The sequence below is a fragment of the Bemisia tabaci genome, chromosome 9, assembly GCF_918797505.1.
Source record: "Bemisia tabaci chromosome 9, PGI_BMITA_v3".
NCBI classification, from domain to species: Eukaryota; Metazoa; Arthropoda; class Insecta; order Hemiptera; family Aleyrodidae; genus Bemisia; species Bemisia tabaci.
In genome coordinates, this window is record NC_092801.1 from 22,783,821 (window position 1) to 22,802,672 (window position 18,852).

General features: G+C 36.5%; 1 protein-coding gene across 1 annotated transcript; it reads right to left on the reverse strand.

Annotated features, from left to right (window-relative positions):
- Window positions 1-3,356: 3,356 nt before the first annotated feature.
- Ent1 (Equilibrative nucleoside transporter 1) lies at window positions 3,357-14,465 on the reverse strand. Its single transcript, XM_019047981.2, has 10 exons — window positions 13,996-14,465; window positions 12,608-12,862; window positions 11,785-11,879; window positions 10,955-11,005; window positions 10,153-10,385; window positions 9,212-9,346; window positions 8,612-8,723; window positions 8,013-8,098; window positions 7,381-7,589; window positions 3,357-5,031 (listed from the first exon to the last, which is right to left on the reverse strand). The coding sequence occupies exons 1-10, from the start codon at window positions 14,124-14,126 to the stop codon at window positions 4,920-4,922; spliced, it is 1,419 nt and encodes a 472-aa protein (XP_018903526.2). The 5' UTR covers window positions 14,127-14,465; the 3' UTR covers window positions 3,357-4,919.
- Window positions 14,466-18,852: the final 4,387 nt, after the last annotated feature.

Sequence of the window (18,852 nt, forward strand, 5' to 3'; positions counted from 1 at the left end):
TTTGTTCTTTTTTTTCTCTTTCTGAATACTGAGAGATTTTGTCTCAGAATAGTCCATGATGATGCCCTGCTTTAAATTGAGTGTTTGGATTTTCTTCGCCTCCGCCATCACTTAAGTTTGGGCCATCTTTAAAATGCACTGTAATGCTGTTGTTAACTTCTTTTCCCCCAAAAGTACAAAATGTTCAGAATAAGCCTTGCAATATGACTATGCACAGTGAACCAAAAATAGCAGATACCCATTATAAAAATACAAGAAAAAATGAGAAGACAGAATGAAAATAAAGAATGAGAAGTCAAAAATCTACAAATAATGCACTGTGATTTTAATATATGTATTACTTCTTAGGGGTCAAATTATAAAGGTTGGCATCATTCACCCATACTGTACTGATGACTAAATCGTTATTCATTACACGTGACAAAATTCAAATACGAGAAAATCACTAAGAGGGTTATTCAAAATCGGCGATTTTACCCTACGCTTGGATTTTGCCCGGAGTTGGATATGTTGTTCCCTATCACAAGACACGCCTTTTTCCGGCATTGGCAAGTTCACCCGAAATTTTTCCCGCGCGCTACTGCGTTGCCAAGTTGACAACAGGCAAATTCCGTAAGTGGCATCAAAATTGAGCTATGAAGTTGCGGTTTTAACGAAAATTCTCTAAAAATTACGCACTTTTAGGAAATAACCATGTTTTTAATGTCGCATTAATTTTAACATGCATTATTGCCAAATTTCCGATTTTTAAATTCGACAAATGTTACATAGGTATCCGCAAATACCCAAAAAGGCTATCTTCAAATTTGAATAAAAAGTTGTCTAATCGATAGTTCGTTTGATTCCGCATCCATCGATATATTATAGATCGCTGGGAAACTTTTGGTTCGCGAGATATCATCATTTTTGTGAACAGCTTTATGGAGCGACGACGCTTTTTGAGTCCGGGCGGATAGCCTCCAAAAACACCGGGTAGCATTAATTCCATGGTTTCCTATGTAATTTTTGGCGCTGAATCCGAATTTGACCATTTCATAAAAAAATTGTCACCAAGATGTTGCCAAATTTGGCAAAAATTGCTTAAAATCGGCCTTTTTGGCGGATTATAGCCTGTGACTTGCCAGGAGTTGATCAGACGACAAAATTGGTTATTTCCACAGTTAAAACTCGTTAAACTATCTACAAGCTGAGTCAAATTCTTTCTGCTCACGGTAAAATTAAACGCGCGACAAGCAGCAAACTGAAAAAAAGACACCAAAATTGGCGCTTTTGCGGTTTTTGTCGTAAGTTTCTTGTATTCCGATTAAGAGAATGTTTCTTGACTATACTAATGAACAACATGAGCAGAATTTAATAAAATTGAACAATAAAATAAGATCGAACATATTCCAATGTTGCCAAGTTTAAACAAAATAGGTACTTTAATTTTCGCTGGTTTTTTCGATATAATTGTCCTATATTCTTTGTTCACCTCTTATTTTTAAATTTTATAAATGTATCTCTCTTGCAAAATAATACACTTCTGTAGAATAATTTAATTTTCAACTTAGATGTATACTAATAAGTAGGGTATTTAGTTCAGAGAGGAAAAATTCATAAAATAGTGAGTTTTATCGAATCGTGTCAATAAACCACATTTTGAAACAATAATGGAAAATTTTCTGCTAAAAATTAATGAATAAAATGTACTCCTCAGACTGACTTCATTAAAACAAGACAAAACGCATTGCAATATAGCCAAAATTACGTACAAATCGTTGAATTTTGGCGGTATTTGACCGTTATTATTCATTACACTATATTTAGTACCTATACAATTTTATTTTATAATTCTGAGATAATGGAGTTTAATAGAAAAAAGTAACGACACCAAACTGAAGAAGACGCCCAAGAAAGGACAATAAGGGGCTTAAAAAGGAACAAGGGCGCTCCAAATTACTGAGGACCTGTGGGTGGACAAGGGACTATGGCGGTTAGGCGTCGCGGGGCCCAAGAGACCGCTGTTAAAGCGACTCTTTATCTATATATTATGTAACAATACAATAGTTTGTCGTTACACTCGGCGTAATTCAGATTTTCCTAAGAAATTTAAAAATAAGAGGTGAACAAAGAATATAGGACAATTATATCGAAAAAACCAGCGAAAATTAAAGTACCTATTTTGTTTAAACTTGGCAACATTGGAATATGTTCGATCTTATTTTATTGTTCAATTTTATTAAATTCTGCTCATGTTGTTCATTAGTATAGTCAAGAAACATTCTCTTAATCGGAATACAAGAAACTTACGACAAAAACCGCAAAAGCGCCAATTTTGGTGTCTTTTTTTCAGTTTGCTGCTTGTCGCGCGTTTAATTTTACCGTGAGCAGAAAGAATTTGACTCAGCTTGTAGATAGTTTAACGAGTTTTAACTGTGGAAATAACCAATTTTGTCGTCTGATCAACTCCTGGCAAGTCACAGGCTATAATCCGCCAAAAAGGCCGATTTTAAGCAATTTTTGCCAAATTTGGCAACATCTTGGTGACAATTTTTTTATGAAATGGTCAAATTCGGATTCAGCGCCAAAAATTACATAGGAAACCATGGAATTAATGCTACCCGGTGTTTTTGGAGGCTATCCGCCCGGACTCAAAAAGCGTCGTCGCTCCATAAAGCTGTTCACAAAAATGATGATATCTCGCGAACCAAAAGTTTCCCAGCGATCTATAATATATCGATGGATGCGGAATCAAACGAACTATCGATTAGACAACTTTTTATTCAAATTTGAAGATAGCCTTTTTGGGTATTTGCGGATACCTATGTAACATTTGTCGAATTTAAAAATCGGAAATTTGGCAATAATGCATGTTAAAATTAATGCGACATTAAAAACATGGTTATTTCCTAAAAGTGCGTAATTTTTAGAGAATTTTCGTTAAAACCGCAACTTCATAGCTCAATTTTGATGCCACTTACGGAATTTGCCTGTTGTCAACTTGGCAACGCAGTAGCGCGCGGGAAAAATTTCGGGTGAACTTGCCAATGCCGGAAAAAGGCGTGTCTTGTGATAGGGAACAACATATCCAACTCCGGGCAAAATCCAAGCGTAGGGTAAAATCGCCGATTTTGAATAACCCTCTTTAAATTGACCAGTTCTAAATCTTATATCTCCTAATGTTGGTTGGTTGATACAGTTTTTACTGTTTTTCTTGCATTTTTATTTCTGGCGCTTAACTATTTTTAAAAAAGGTTAATTCAAATATGTTCTGTAACACTAAAAAATTAAATTGGGAATGGAGCTAATGATCCATATTTTCTTGAGGGAAAGTTAGAGGGTGAAAATGTTAAAAGTGACTAATAAAAGAAGGCTGATAAAAGAAAACATAAAATTTTATTGATAAAAAGTAAGGTCGGAACAAATTTTAATAGCAATAATCGAAATTTACATGTAATCACAATTTGATATCACTCAGCCTAAAAAACGTAACTTTCTTGAACAATTATGCAGAGCATGCACAGGTAAACATTAAACTATCACTATGAGTATGACACAAAATAAATGAATTGCAATATTACGTTAAGAGTAATTTCACTTTTTAATTTCTAAGGATCTAATATAATACAGGGACTTATCAGGTTATGCCACTAATTTTATCACAGGTTAGATTCAATATGAGAAGCAGTTGAATGTGAGATTTGGATATCAATGATGAAGCTGGAAATAAATTTGTTTAATTATCTCATTGCATATCAAGGGCTAAGGAACAGTACCGCTTAACGGACAATTTTGATTAAAATGAGAAAGCAACTTTGCCGGTATAAAATACACAAGGTGATTTTTTAATTTTTTCCAATGACCCATATGAACGCTAAAGTGGTGCTGTAATGTTTAAAAAAAAAAAATTGAAAAATCTAACTTCAAAATTAAAAAAATGACAGTCTCTTCTTTGTCCTGTAAAATCGTCCGTTTGCAGCTAAGCGATATTGTTCCCCAGCCATCAATACCTCCCATCAAATTTTATTTCATGAAAAACAAAGCAACGTCATCTCTTGCAAATTTCCACAATTTTTCCATTTCTGTGTGAAAGATATTCTATGAAAATTTGAAATAACAAATTCAGCTCGTTTTCCTTGAAAAATAATGAGGGGAAAATTCAGAAAATGTTCATGCAGATACTCGTTTTTCTCCTATCATAATTGGTCTATTTTGATTTTATGGGAGTTGATGTTAAAACCTATTTAATTACAGTAAAAGAAAAAAGTCAAAAAAAGATAATACTGCCTTAAGTCTTTTTGCTGCAGGGTATTGCACCTCCCATTACGCTCAGAAAACCTAATTGGAATCATTCGACGGAAGCATTATATTACTGAGTATTGAAGAATTCCAATAAGCTCAACATGAAACATTATAGATTCAACTTAATTCATAAAGAAACATAGCCATTGAAACTACTCTGATTGCCTGAATTACGACAGAAGACTCTGACAGTTGCCCAAAAGTTGAGCCAAATTTTTTGCCGAAGATAATTCGTCGATCAAGATTGACAAGTTACAAACCATTTCTGCTATCAGCCTCTTCGACCCCACAAGAAATGTTAAAACATTTCTTTTTTTTAAAATTGAGAATTAGCTCAGAACTTAGGGGTTAGTAAGGTACAAACATCATTTCCTGATAAAACACACACTTAACAATGAAAAACCTAAATGTAATAGTCAGGAGATAAAACGACTCATCAATAATTCAATCATGTAAGCAGAGACTAACAAAAATACAGGGATAGAAAAAAATAAGTTGTCATTGCTAAAACTTTCTTAGGTCCTAATTTAAAATCGAGGGGACGTTCAAAAACAGATCAGGTATAAAAATTTTAAAACTAAGCGAGTAAAAATGAGAAGACAATGAATAAATGCTCAACAGCTCACTTAAGATCGATCTCAGAGAAGTCGGACCCATAGGAGACCAAGTCCTGAGCCCATAGAAAGACCTGTTCCCAGGAAAGCTGTCATGAAAGATGAGGCTACTTCCTGTTCATGCGGATCCACAGTCCTGAAAAGAGGTAAAAACCATTTAATTCATATAAATAGGTTAAAATTTCTAAAACAGTAGCCTGTGACAATGGTGATGTCAAACACATAGGGGGAAAAATGGGAAACAAGGCTAAATATTACACATAAAAAACCCGAGACGTTTCGGCCCAAAACTGAGCCATCTCCGTCGGAGGAATAAAAATAAAATATAAAAATTCCGAATAGAAACCTGCAGACTACATGATGGCTGAGAAAATCAAAACAAAGAGACAACTTTTTTTTATATTTGGAATTTTTACATTTTATTTTTATTCTTCCGACTGAAAATGGCTCAGGTACGGGCCAAACATCACAGGTTTTTTATGTGTAATTATTAGCCTTGTTTCCAACTTTTTATCCTATGTTTTTGACGATTCATATAAATATACATGCTAATAAAGCAACTCGATCATTGAATAGAGAAAAAAAAGGAGGTGTTTCTATCTTGAGGATTGTTTACCCCAAGACCTATGTCGGTTCAGTGCTCGAGCAAAATTTGGAATTCGAAATATGAAAAATGGGCCATAACGTCCGATTTTTTTTATTAGATCAACTCATGATAGAATTTTGGACACTTTATATAGAATGACTTTTTTCCATAGACTACAAAATTTCCAAGAGAATCGATGATGAGAATCTTCTGTGGCAACCTACCTACATCACTCAAAAATTCCAAGATGCCCGAAATTCAAACACCTCCTTTTTTTCTTCATCCGATCATCGATATAATTTGTTTGGCTGGTGGGCAGAAGTGGACTGAGATAAAATGGAGCTGTGTGATTGGTCGGCTGTGTCAATTAGACAACTGACAACCGCGTCAAAAGCTCTTTGTTGAGCCAAATAAACAACTGGTTCTCAGTCAGCGAGAAGGTACCTTTAGCTAGTCAATTGTTCGGCTAGATAAGGGCTCTTAATGTGGTTAGCTTGTGATACACAATCGAAACCAGCCATCCAATTGCCGCTGGTATTTTAGATAAAGTCGTGCGCCCTCTTTGGTCTTATTCGCTTTACTGCTAGATTTGATCACATGACACTGGCTGTTGCCAATCGAACCCTTGACACAAACGACCCATCACATTGCTCTGTTACATCATATTCTAGTCTCATTCACCAAACAAACTCTTAGTTTCAATAATTAGCCTGTACACAAGGATAAAAGGAAAGCATGAGACATGAGGGCTTTTTTTTATTATCCATGGAACGCATGGATCAGGATCCTTAAATTTCAAAGTGGTTCGACCCAGGTCTAGGATCGCTCGCAATCCACCTCGTGAAAAGGTTGATTCTACCGTTTTACTTGGGACGCAAGGAAAGGGCTGGACCAAGTGGACCAGAATAAAAAAGTGAGGCGTTTCATTGTGATCCTTTGTAGTTTGGATAAAAAAGAAGCCCTTTTAACTGTAAAGGACTCCGTCAAGAGAACTTCAATGGTTTGTTAGCCTATCCTACAGGAGATAGTTTATGATTTTACTTCACTGCCTCAGGTCTCCCTGAGCAGTAGACCACTTAGGCTGGGAAAGAGTTTAACTTGCGTACAGTTGCATTTACCTGAAAAGCTTGAGAAATTCAGTTGCAAAAAGCTATTCTAAGAGACAATTTGCTGATGAAAAAAGGAATTTTGCCCGAAGGGGATTTCAGAAAATCTTCACTGATTTGCATACTTAGTGGTAGAACTACAAAGCCCACAAGGCAAGAGTTAGTGAAGCACTTCCCTCCTCCATAGAGGATTTGAACAGCTTCTTTGCTACAGCAACACATAATTGTTTTTGTTGCATAATATTCCTACAGCAACTTTGGTAAAAATTAAGGACCATGAAGTTTCAAGTTCAGTGAAAAAAAATGTGAAAGCATCTTAACTAAGAGAGCATTAGCATACTTTTTAAAGAGCTAATTAACAGTTATGATTAAAAGTTAAGTAAAAATTAAAAAAAAAAGTATGTCACGTTAGTTTTGAATCAGCAAAAGATTTAAGTAGGCATCGTTTGTTTTCACATAGATTTCACAAATACTGCAGACAATTATTCAGGAAATGGACAAGACACTGTCAGATCTTTAATTTTCTAGGCCAGTCTTCCTCTTGATGATTTGGAGATTTCTCCTTGGTTAGTTATGATAGAGTAGTAATTTTTGGTGCTCTTTCAGAAAAGCGTTCTGATTTTAATTCCATAAAAAACCGTACTTTAATTATCAAGCGGTAATAACAAGCAGCTTCCTCCAATTAGGAGCTTGCATACTAAGACCCTCCGGTAGACCATTCATTTCAACCACGAATCAGTCGTCAGTCCCCGTAAAAGTATGCAACCGCCTTAGGACAAGAAAAGAAACTTACTTTGACACAATGATCATGACTATATTGGCCAGATATCCATTAGACAGACCAAAAAGGACTGTGATCGCGGAATACCAAACATCAGACGCGATCAGTACAGGCAAATGTTGTCTTCCTGTTTTTGGCTGGGCATTGCAAAACATGAACAGAGGGATGAAGACTGTTCTGAGGAGAGCAAACGTCCCGACTTTCCAGTCACTTTTTGTGGGCTAAAATACAATAAACAAATCGTATATGAGTAAAAAAGCAATACTAAAAGTACTAGGAATCCATACTTTCAGAGACATTGAGAAATATGCATATCTTCAAAAAACCACTCATGGAATACCAAGAAATTCTGTGCCGGCTAAATTTGGAGATTTTTTAATATGATGCTCCTAACAATCTTCTGAGTATGATGATGAGTAAGATTAAAATCAAACTTTCTATGTGCCAATCTCGAGAAACTTTACACACAATATCTGGTAGAAAAATGGTACATAACTAGAAGAAAAATCCACATTTAGAGAGCATTTAGCAGCACTGCCATACTTTTGACAGTAACTTAACAAAATTTATACGTGCTAAACCATTAGAGATTTTAGATTTTATAAACAGGCTGATTAGATAGTAGATACTAGAAAATTACTTACATAATGAATTATGCCGGCAAGCATACGCCCCAAACAGTCACATGAAGAATAAAGAAGATACGTTATGACAGGCTGGAAATAGGTATCTGAAAAATATATCATGTGTGTTATTAATGGTTTAAAGATAGAGAAACCAAAAACTCAGAGAGAAAACCTTTAAATAGGGATCTTTGGTCTCTTTTTCAATTTTCAAATTGATTATTCATTATTCATCTTCGTACATTTTTCACCTTGCATTGATAAAAAATTGATTGCAAACATGAATTATTAAATCGTTTGAAAGTTATTAATTTGAGGATGTTCTCTTCATCTTCCGTAGAGTTATTTACATTTACCGCTTCTGGACTTTTTTAGTGTATTTTCCTAAGAAAGTACACAAATTTATCTTCAAGCACTTTTTAGATAAAGCGACTTAGAATTTTCGGGTAATTTGCCCCATTTTCCATCCTTTCTCTGGAAATTTTCATGGCAGTTTTTTTGCCAAATTTTGAAGCTGGGACGCACAGCCCTTTTGAGCAAGAAGTGCTGAATATTTGTAAAAAGAATGAAATATTGGCAGTGTAGATAATTGTTTGCTGATTGAAAGCAATTCAACTCACCAGTCCACACATTTCCTCTTTCAGAGACAGGCTGAACGGTAACTGTGACACTTGGGAATAATGATATCGAGACGAAGAAACACATCCAAACGGAGAATGCGCAAATCCAGATCTGAAAAAGAGAGAAATTTAATGACTTTTTCTTATGAGTTTTCCAGTTAAAAAAGAGAGAGAGAAAGAGAAAAAAAAAATCAGTAGTCGATAGGAGACTAGCTGAAGTCAGAAAGAAAACATTGCACTATGTGATTTCTTTTCATAATTTTAAGCAGTAAAATCTAACTATTTTCAGAGAACACTGATTTTTTTCCCTTTTTTCTTCAAGGATCTGAGACCAAAACTTGCTAATTTGATTAAGATTAAAAACATTATGAAACCTGCCACAGGTAATTTCTTGAAGCTTTATATGACTTATGTCCTTTACTTGTTTCTAAAATAGATACACAGGAATAAGAAAAATGAATAATAATACTTCATGTTTTTTATTCACAATATTTTTCATGGATTTTCTATTACTAGTCAATTCAATGTAAAAAAACAAGAGAAAAAACAATGAAGAAAAAAAAGGGAGAAAAAGATGACAGAAAAAACAATTGCTCTTACTTTTTTCATAATGACGGTGTAATCAACTCTACGGATGACTAAAGATCCTGTGTTACTTAGAGAGGGCAACTGCTCATACTGAATAGATCCCCCTGGTGCAGAATTAGACTGTGACTGATAAAATTTGAAGAATTTCTGAAAAAGAGACAAATTCATTCAATAAAGGGGATGAAATGAGTGCCCAAATACATTGAAAGGTATCTTTTGTTCATAATAACAAAAAAAATTAAATACTGTAAGCACGCCGGCACAAAGTTCTGTTGAAGGAACTCGCTTGGATTTTTTTTAACTGACAGTAATGCCACCTTTGGTCACCAAGAGACGCACCTTAAGCGCAACCCAAAGGCAATCAAAATTGCATCATTAACAGAGATTTAATTGTATGTATTGATGATAGTTAAGGAATGGATACATAATTTGCAGTTCACTAAATTGGTTGATCAAATTAAAGAATATGTTTACAAGGCTGCCCAGAGAGGGATGAACAGGACTTTCTTCCAGAGTTGGAGTGCCAAAGGGGCTTGCTGGGGTCGAATTGGCTCTTAAAATTTTTGAGGAATCGGAGTAATTGTTAATTCGAGCAATCTCTTGGGTGGGCACAAATTTGAGTTTTATCTAAGTTCAGGGCCCTCTTTGCAGTCTGTCGGGCCCCTTAACGTTTCATTGCGAAATTTTGTTTGAAAATGTGTGTAACTTTTGTGACCGAAGAAATTGAAAATTTAGGTACTTTCGCATTTTAAGTAAAGCTATTTAGAGGCTTAAAATTTACATTCAGTAAGCTCAAAATTGTATCTTTAGTACTTTCATGTTTGAAAATTTTCCAAGGGAGGCCCCACAGATCCCCCCTTTTCTACCTGTAGGTTACCCTCCTCCCTTAGACTCTCCTGGGCCCATATTGTATTTGGATGGCCCTGTCTATTTGAGATAAAAAGATCACTCACCGTCCTTTGCGTAATCAAAAAACAGATGAAGGATAAGGCAATGAAGACATCTGCGATGATGAAGTACACAAATGCACTTCCAGTTGCTGAAGCACCCACCCACAGGGACACTATTTGAGCAATAGCCGCAAACACACCTCCAATAGCTAATCCTGTGATGATCGCACTGATGTATCTTGGAGGAAACAGTGAGGCCACACTAAAGATGGTAACTTGAAGAATTGCTGATGAAACTTTAGGAAAGAAATAGATGTACATCAGCTAGTGAGATACAAATTGTAAAAATGTAAATAAATAAAATTTCTTAAACTTAATTAAGATTTCTGATTAATAAAGCGAACTGATTCTCACAAATGATCAAATTATGTGATAAATGAAATTTAAAATAAATTAGTCATGTGGGTATGTAAAAGGGGGAAAAACCCATTCTTTTAAAGATTGTAGGTAAAAATGACTCCTTGTTCTTAGGTAGAGGTTTTTATCACTTTGTCAGGTGAGGTGTCTTGTTAAGACTGATGATTCACTTACTTAAGGTCTTGAGCTGTAGAGGATAAAAATAATTAAATTACCCATATGATGATCAATTTAAGCATTTTAATCATCATTTTCAGGTATACTTCAACAAAAAATTTGTGTCTCTTATACTTTTGTGTGTGATTTTTGTGTAAGAATTTATCGTTATACTCAAGGATGAGCATTTTTTTGATTGACTAACTGCTTTTGATGTGAGGACTTTCAAGAGCAAACACATTCTGATCAAATTAGTTCAACACTGAACAATAAAATATATTTGTAGACTTACAGTTAAGAAGCATGATTGTTCCCAGTGTTAAGTAGAAAAAATTATCTTGCCCTGGAAATAAGAATGATAAAGCAGTGTAAACATAGTATAAAAAGATTTAATAGCTTCAAATGCAGTCACAAACCAAGATGTGTGTTTTTGTAGTTGCATTACATCTTTGATATAGAATTGCTAGAGAACAAATATTCTCTACGGATTCACAGCTTCTTAATATAGAAACAGAGAAGTGTTGAATCAATGAGTTTCCGATTTTAAGGCATTGATATCTTCATTGATGCTTTGCTACACGTCAATGCTATAAAAAATTCAAACCAAGTTTTTTCCGTGTGAAGTTTTCCTCTGAATGCCTAGCATATCTCAGGTTACATTAAAATTTCAGAGACATTTAAAAAAAGAAAAAAGTCTATTAAATCAACCTCCTTCGGTTTACATATTTGTGCCACTAAAGGAGAAATCCATGCACAGTAACTGGAGAATGCAGAGGGAAATAGTATAAGAAGTGCTCTCTTCCTTTGTGCCACCACTGCGTAGGATACTCAGCGATAGTCTCATGACCAGAGGTTGAATTAAAATATAACGGGTGATCCAAAAGTCCTATGCCATCTATAACTGCCAAGGGTTTTGTCAGGAAAACCTTTATCACAAGGTGAACTTTCTGAAAAAAGGGGGGGGGGGGAGAGAGGTCTCAAAAGTCGTTTCCTTCAACCTAGGAGCCAAAAAAGTTCAAGTCCGTATCTTTTGTTCAAAAGTTTCAGGGGTGATGCCAAGTGCTGGTGGTGTGGGACTTTCAGATCACCCTGTGTAATACATGGTAAATATGTAATACTCACAATGATCAGTGTCAACTTTCACTAGAGCAGTTGTGATGACAAATAGCAGGAACATGTTGAAGAGAGAGAAATACATTTTAGAACTGAGAGAAAATCTGTAAAAAAAAAAAGAGAGAGAAGTTGATTACTGAGGTTGAAAATTACAGGCTCAAAAAATAGAAAACCCAGGAGAATAAAATCTTTAATATCCCAAGGGCATACATTGATTAAAACTTCGTCAAAATTTCACTAAAACACAGTTTTTCCCCTGTCTTTTATTTCCCTATTTTATTTTTCTTTCCTATTTCTGCATTTCTTCAAAGTTCTTCTGAGCTGTTACCTGGCTAGTTTTAAGCATGGTGCCTTCATCCTTTTCAATGACCAGTGGTTAAGGAATTATTTATTACCTGTCTCTTGTTTGTGATTGCTTAAGTATTAATAACTTTAACAGGAGTGCAGAAAGTTCCAGATCACATGCCCAAACAGGTACATGAAAAATTGAAGAGGTCCTAAAAATGTGGAGGGAGCAAACATTTTCAAAGGGCAAAAGTCAAGGAAAAACGGGAAAAAAGGTCATTCTTCTTCGAAATTAGGAGCAAAAGTTTGCAGGTGGTTGATGAGAAAATGTGAAAAGCCAGCAGACGGACCTAAGAAAATGTGAAATTATGGAAGATTCTGCATGGCCCCGATTTTAAAGGAGTTTCATTCATAAAGTAGCAGGAAAAGGAATGTTTACAATGATGGTGAAAATTAGGTATACATATTTAAAATAATGTAAAAGATTAATATGCGCTATTTTTTTTTTGGACGAGTTAACCTACTTAGACAGAGTAATCATACTTACTTCCGGCCGACAAACGGATAGATACACAATGTCACAGTTGATGACATGGTTGCTACCAGACTTAAATATCCCATGAAAACTGTTTGCAAATCTGAGATATCATCATCGTCACCAAGAATATCATGGAGGAGAGTGTCATTCTGAGGCAGGAGCCGGAATTTGTACATCCAATAAGTGTATGCCGTTAGAAAAAAGAACCAAGGTAGTAGTATTCCAATGCCCAGTAAGTAGAATGTAATTAGCACAAAGTTCCACCTGTGATAACGAAGCATATTATGAATCTATGAAATATGATGACATTAAAAAAATTCTTTCTTCATAAACTTAGGATATAGAGGAATAATGGTAGTATTGAAACCTGCGAATGTCTGGATTAGTGATACGATCAGTACAACGAAACAAGTCCTTGAACCCACATCATTTGTTGAAAAATCACCGGTAAATATATCGAAGAGTTTAATTTTCTTGAAATAAAATAACTTAAACTACTTGCTTGATGAGCATGTTAAAAAGTGAACTTATTTTATTTACCTAAATTATTTTCAGTCATTGGAGGTGTCTTAAAACTGAGGTTTAGAGGAATTTTGACCCCCAAGAGGCCCCCAAAAACTTTTTTTGAATTTTCTTCAGCATCTGTCCACATTTTACATTGTAACTTTCACAGTTTTCCATGCATTTTAACAGAATTAAAAGTTGTCAGAATTTACATCAAATAGATACGTTACGTACTGGCAGATTTGTTCATAGAAAAAAATAGAATTCAGTGCAAAGGTAGAGCGGACTCATCGTATGTTGCGACAAAAGTGAAGTGTTGTTTAGGTCACCACTCATCAGTGGTGCCATCTGACTGCATGTATTAACCTGTTAAGTGGTGCTGATTCGGAGGTAATCAGAGACATTGACACTTGTCTCGACATAGGATATGTACGCTCTAGATTACTATGAGGAGTATTGTTGTCAGAAGATGGTTGCCAACAATTGAAGAGTTTAGTGAAAATTAATTCTTGAGATGGGTAATCACTCAGTATTAGATAACTGTAGATGATGAGTGACCATCTAAGGATTCGATTTTTTTCAATCAAGAGGTTAGAAAATTACTCTGAGTTAGCCAATGTTACGTTGCGACGAAAGTCAATCTCGAACAAGTTACACATTTGCACCATACAACAGGTAATCATAAGTTTTAATGCAGCCATTAGTGAGTGTTGACTAATTCAAAATTTGGCTTCGTCCTCAAAGCTTAACGCATGACTCCTGAATTGCCATGAGCCCTGCGATTTAATGAGTAGCATATAGCTTATGAACTGTAACATTTCGATTTCATGATGAAAAAGGTTGTAATATGGGTTCTTTATCCTTGAAAATAAATGAATAATTTGGATATATACCTGTCTTTAGGAAAGATCTGAAGATTCTTTCTATCGGAAGAATCTACAGGTGGTGTGTTCTGCGGTACCATCATTCCGTCAATTGAGCTATCGTCTGCTGGCTGTGTCATTATTTCTGGGTTGGGATCCATTTGGTCAAATTGTAAAATGAACGACTAAAGTTTTAAAAACTGGAAAAATCTCCGTTAATCCTCGGAAATAACACTTTGCGAGCGGACAATAGGCTCTGAAGAAACACCGTTTCAATGATTCCAAGAAACATTCATACACATCACATTTTCTGTTACCAACCGATGAGTTAGACAAAGTTCACTGTAAAAATAGAAGACACTAAAAGAATCTAGCATGATTCATCCAGTTACGAAGTTACTAGCAGATAAGAATGTGGATTAAAGTCATATTTATTTACGATTGTGTTCAGTGTGTGGATAAAAGCACTACCAAAACAAAACAAAACACTAATGGTTAGATAACAAATGGGGATGTTTACTTTTTGCAGGCAAAGACCCCCTACGATGTGCAGGCAAGATGGCTGCGTCGCGCGACGGGAACTCAGGGCAGTTCGAGCACTCTCTGCCCAATACCTACTCTAACTAACTAAACCCATCCTATCGTCTTCCGTCTCCCCACCTTATCCATCCAAATAATCATGTTTCCAATGAATCAGTGAGTTCGGAAACACTCCAACACGGGTTTTTTTCGATTTTCACTTTTTACGCAAAAGGATATTTCGAAATTGCATTTTCGGAAGTGCTCGAAACGGCGACGGGAAAAGGGAAGAATCGAAGAATTTCATTGGAAATACCAATTTTTGGCCGATCAAGGGAAACGGGCGACTAATCCGATGCGGTTTTCTTTTTTCGGTTCAGTATACCTTGTGCCAACAAGTTATATAAATATTCAAGCGTTATTCAGGTCAAAAAATATAAATTTTTCAGGGCAGACTATGAAAAATCAGTATCTGAAACTTGGTGCGTTAAAGTCTCTAGAGTACTTCTTGCGTCCTTTGGCACCAAAAAAGTTTTTCTTAAACTAACTTCTTCGCCCGCTGCGAAGTTTTAGGTGTTTCCTGAAATTTTTTTTTTTCCGAGTTGGTGTATTTTCGAACTCACTGATTCAAATGTCATCTTAGGTACCTAATGCTATATTTATGCTCCCATATTTCACCCCTTGATGCCTGACTCGTAAAATTCACCACTTTTTGGATCGTTATGTACTTTTGCAGGTATAAGTTATCAAAAGCAGAAATGTGCAAAGATATTTTTTTAGCAAATTTTTCAAGAAATATGCTAAGTGCCTCGTTACCTTTAACAGGATGTTTCCCAGAAGTTGTACCATTGTGCCACAAAAAAAATTTATAAATTTGTGCGAATGCTGAGTTAAATTTTTAGCTTGATGGTTCATCTTCACATGGAAATATTTTTGGTAGAATTACAAATTCCACAATGAAAGTCTAGCAACACAGCTAACTTAGCAAAAGCCCTCATATTTCTTGAAGTCAGGAGAGGGTAATATTTCTCCCCCCTCCTCCTAACTAGTTCCCCCAATGCTCCTGAAAACATCTCTGCTGAGCGCAAAAATCCTCAAACTCATCCCTCATCATCTGGCATCCCCATGGCTCAGATATAAATGAAGCCCCTCCCCCTCTTATTTTCCATCAAAATTCAAAATGTAAGTAGGTACGTTTAGAATTTGATTTCAATGCCTCAGAACGCTGCGGGGCCCCCACACAAGCTTGTGATTTCTCCAGATATGCTAAAGATTTTCCCTCCTTAGGTAATCCTTAAATTATATCAGAAAAATGTCTTGCCAAAGAATTTTGAGAATTGCCCTGGTTAGTACTTGGTTTGAACTCTTTTAGAAATTTAATCCCGATCAAAAAGGTCAATTCCCTGAGCTGAGCAGTTTAATTTTTCTCCGAGAGTGAAATTTGTGCTTGGCGCCATTATGTGATGTGCAAAGAGTAGAGGAGAGGAGAGAGCAACAGAGTATAATCATGGAGTCCGAGCGAGCTTCATGCACGCTCCACCAGCTACTCCCGCTCTGTGATCGCCTGCACATCGTAGGGGGTCTTTGCCTGCAAAAACGCTCAATCAACAAATGGGCGCACGCACGCACACCAACGCATGACCTTTACAATGTTGCTCAGGAAAAAGATATCAAAATATTAATAATTAATTGCCAACAACGTAAGAAAACGCCAAACTTGACACCAGTGTTAGTCTCCAGATGATTCAGTTCCAGCGTTGCCAGTGGTGTAAGGTATGTACTTGAATGAATATGAAGTATCCGATTCGATTCAAAAAGAGGAAAGCAGGGTGAGAGAAACCAAAATTTCATGAATCCATATAATTCCGATTAAAACATTTAGAAGAGGTAAAAGTGTACAGTAATTCGATTATCCGGCGATTTGGCTACCCGACGGGTGGCGACGCGCAGCCGAAATCGGCTTTTTTATGAGAGGCATGGCAACAGCCGAATGTAACAAAGTTGATTCATGCAAAGTAGGCACTTAAAAAAGTTTAAAAAAAAAGACGTTAGGAAACGCAGCTAGAAAGAAAATAGGAAGAACAAGTAAGGCTTTTATTTTTGCGTCTACATTCTTCGTCAAAAAACTATGTAAATCAATCGCATTACTAACTACAATTCTTCACTGTTGATTGGTTTTTTCAAGAGATGCAACTATTCGGCCTCCGCGGCCACGCTAGGAAGTATCTTTTCAAAATGAAGGCGTTTCTTTTGCGTCGACATTCTTCGTCAAAAAACTATGTAAATCAATCGCATTACTAACTACAATGCTTCACTGTTGATTGGTTTTTTTCAAGAGAGATGCAACTATTCGGCCTCCGCAGCCACGCTAGGAAGTATCTTTTCACAATAAAGGCGTTTCTTTTGTGTCAACAATCTCTATCATATTATCATCTGAACAACCGCAGCTACAATCTACGCCGCCTACAATGTTGATGGGGGTTTTAAATGATGCATGATGCAACTATTCGGCCTCCGCGGCCACGCTAGGAAGTATCTTTTCACAATGAAGGCGTTTCTTTTGTGTCAACAATCTCTATCATATTATCATCTGAACAACCGCAGCTACAATCTACGCCCCCTACAATGTTGATGGGGGTTTTAAATGATGAATGATGCAACTACTCGGCCTCCGCGGCCACGCTAGGAAGTATCTTTTCACAATAAAGGCGTTTCTTTTGTGTCAACAATCTCTATCATATTATCATCTGAACAACCGCAGCTACAATCTACGCCGCCTACAATGTTGATGGGGGTTTTAAATGATGAATGATGCAACTATTCGGCCTCCGCGGCCACGCTAGGAAGTATCTTTTCATAATGGAGGCGTTCCTTATGCGTCGACACACTTCATGAAAAAATTATCTAAAGCAACGGCAATACTAACGAAAATATGCTGACTACGCTGTGATTGTTTTTTTTTTTTTTTTTTTTTTTTTTTTTCAAAGTGTGCAATATTCACTCTGAAAAAAAATGGTAGATTTTACCATACTCTGACTCAGCGATACGAGTACCGATGGTAATAAATACCAGACTCTATGGTAGCAATCACTATATTACGGTATCACCTGAGGGCTGGTGAATACTGCCATAATTCTGGTTGTTTCCATTGAATAGTATCACTTTTTGAATAAAAATCAAGTAGATTCATAGTAGCTGTTACCATACTTTTCTTTCAGAGCGGACGTCTCCAAGTACGCCTTTTGTCAGGAAGAGGCGCCAACAAGAGCGCCTTCTTTTCGAAGAGAGACACGAGACGGTACGCCACCAAGATTCTTCCGCCCTTATTAACCCTTTACGGCATAGCGTTACGAATTCGTAACAGCGTATTTTCGGGGTTTTTAAAAATTGAATCTTTCCCCTGTGGCATGATTTTGCAAAATTTCATTAGTTTTTTCTCTTTTTGAAAAATTAATTCTCTTAACTTTAATACGTATTTTTTTAAAAAAAAAATGTGAACTCTATATTATGTATGGAAGCTACAAATATGTAGATTAGTGCCCCCTAGAATCTGATATCCAAAATTAATTCATGCCATCGAGAGTTAACTACAAACAGCATGAGTAGGCAGTCATGCATTCATGTCCAGGATGCGACTCTAGATGCAAAAGATCTAGCGTTTGCCTGAAGTGAAAGCAAATCTTGATCGATGCGTATCAGAAGCAATGGGTCTTCGGTAATACAAAATATTATTTTATTCGATGGGCTTTCTGCGATCTCAACCTGATAAAATAACAATTTAGGCGTCTGGTGGGGGAGGGGGTTAGCGGCGGAACTAGGATTTTTTTCCTAAGGGGCGTGCTGAGGGGCGCCTCTTAAAAAGGGGCTGGAATGTACAGATTGGCATCCCACCAAGGGGGATGAAAATTGGGGTTGATTTTATAACCAAACAAATTCAAAGTATTAGCATTTTTGATAGTAAAAACTGCAAAAATTCCGATGTTGTATCAGGCCCGCCACATCCCATCTCGGGCCCTGGTACCAGTTTTCTGGCCCGGGCCCCTAGCACAGAGAGGGGTCCGGGGGGCCTTTCCCGGGAAATTTTTGAAATTTTAAATCTATTTGGACGTTTTGCGAAGCTCTTATGATGGAGATTTTCCATCAATTTCTGTAGAACAATTACGCCTTTTTTTTTACTTTCAGCACCCTCAAATTCCCCGTCACGGGCCCCTCCAGGGCCCGGGCTCCGGTACCAAGGACCCATTATCCCCCCCCCCCCCCCCCTTGTGGCGGGTCTGCGGCACAAATAGAATATAACTAGCAACCAACCCGTGCTTCGCACGGTGATAAACCGTCATTAATGAAATTACACCATGTTATAACAATAAC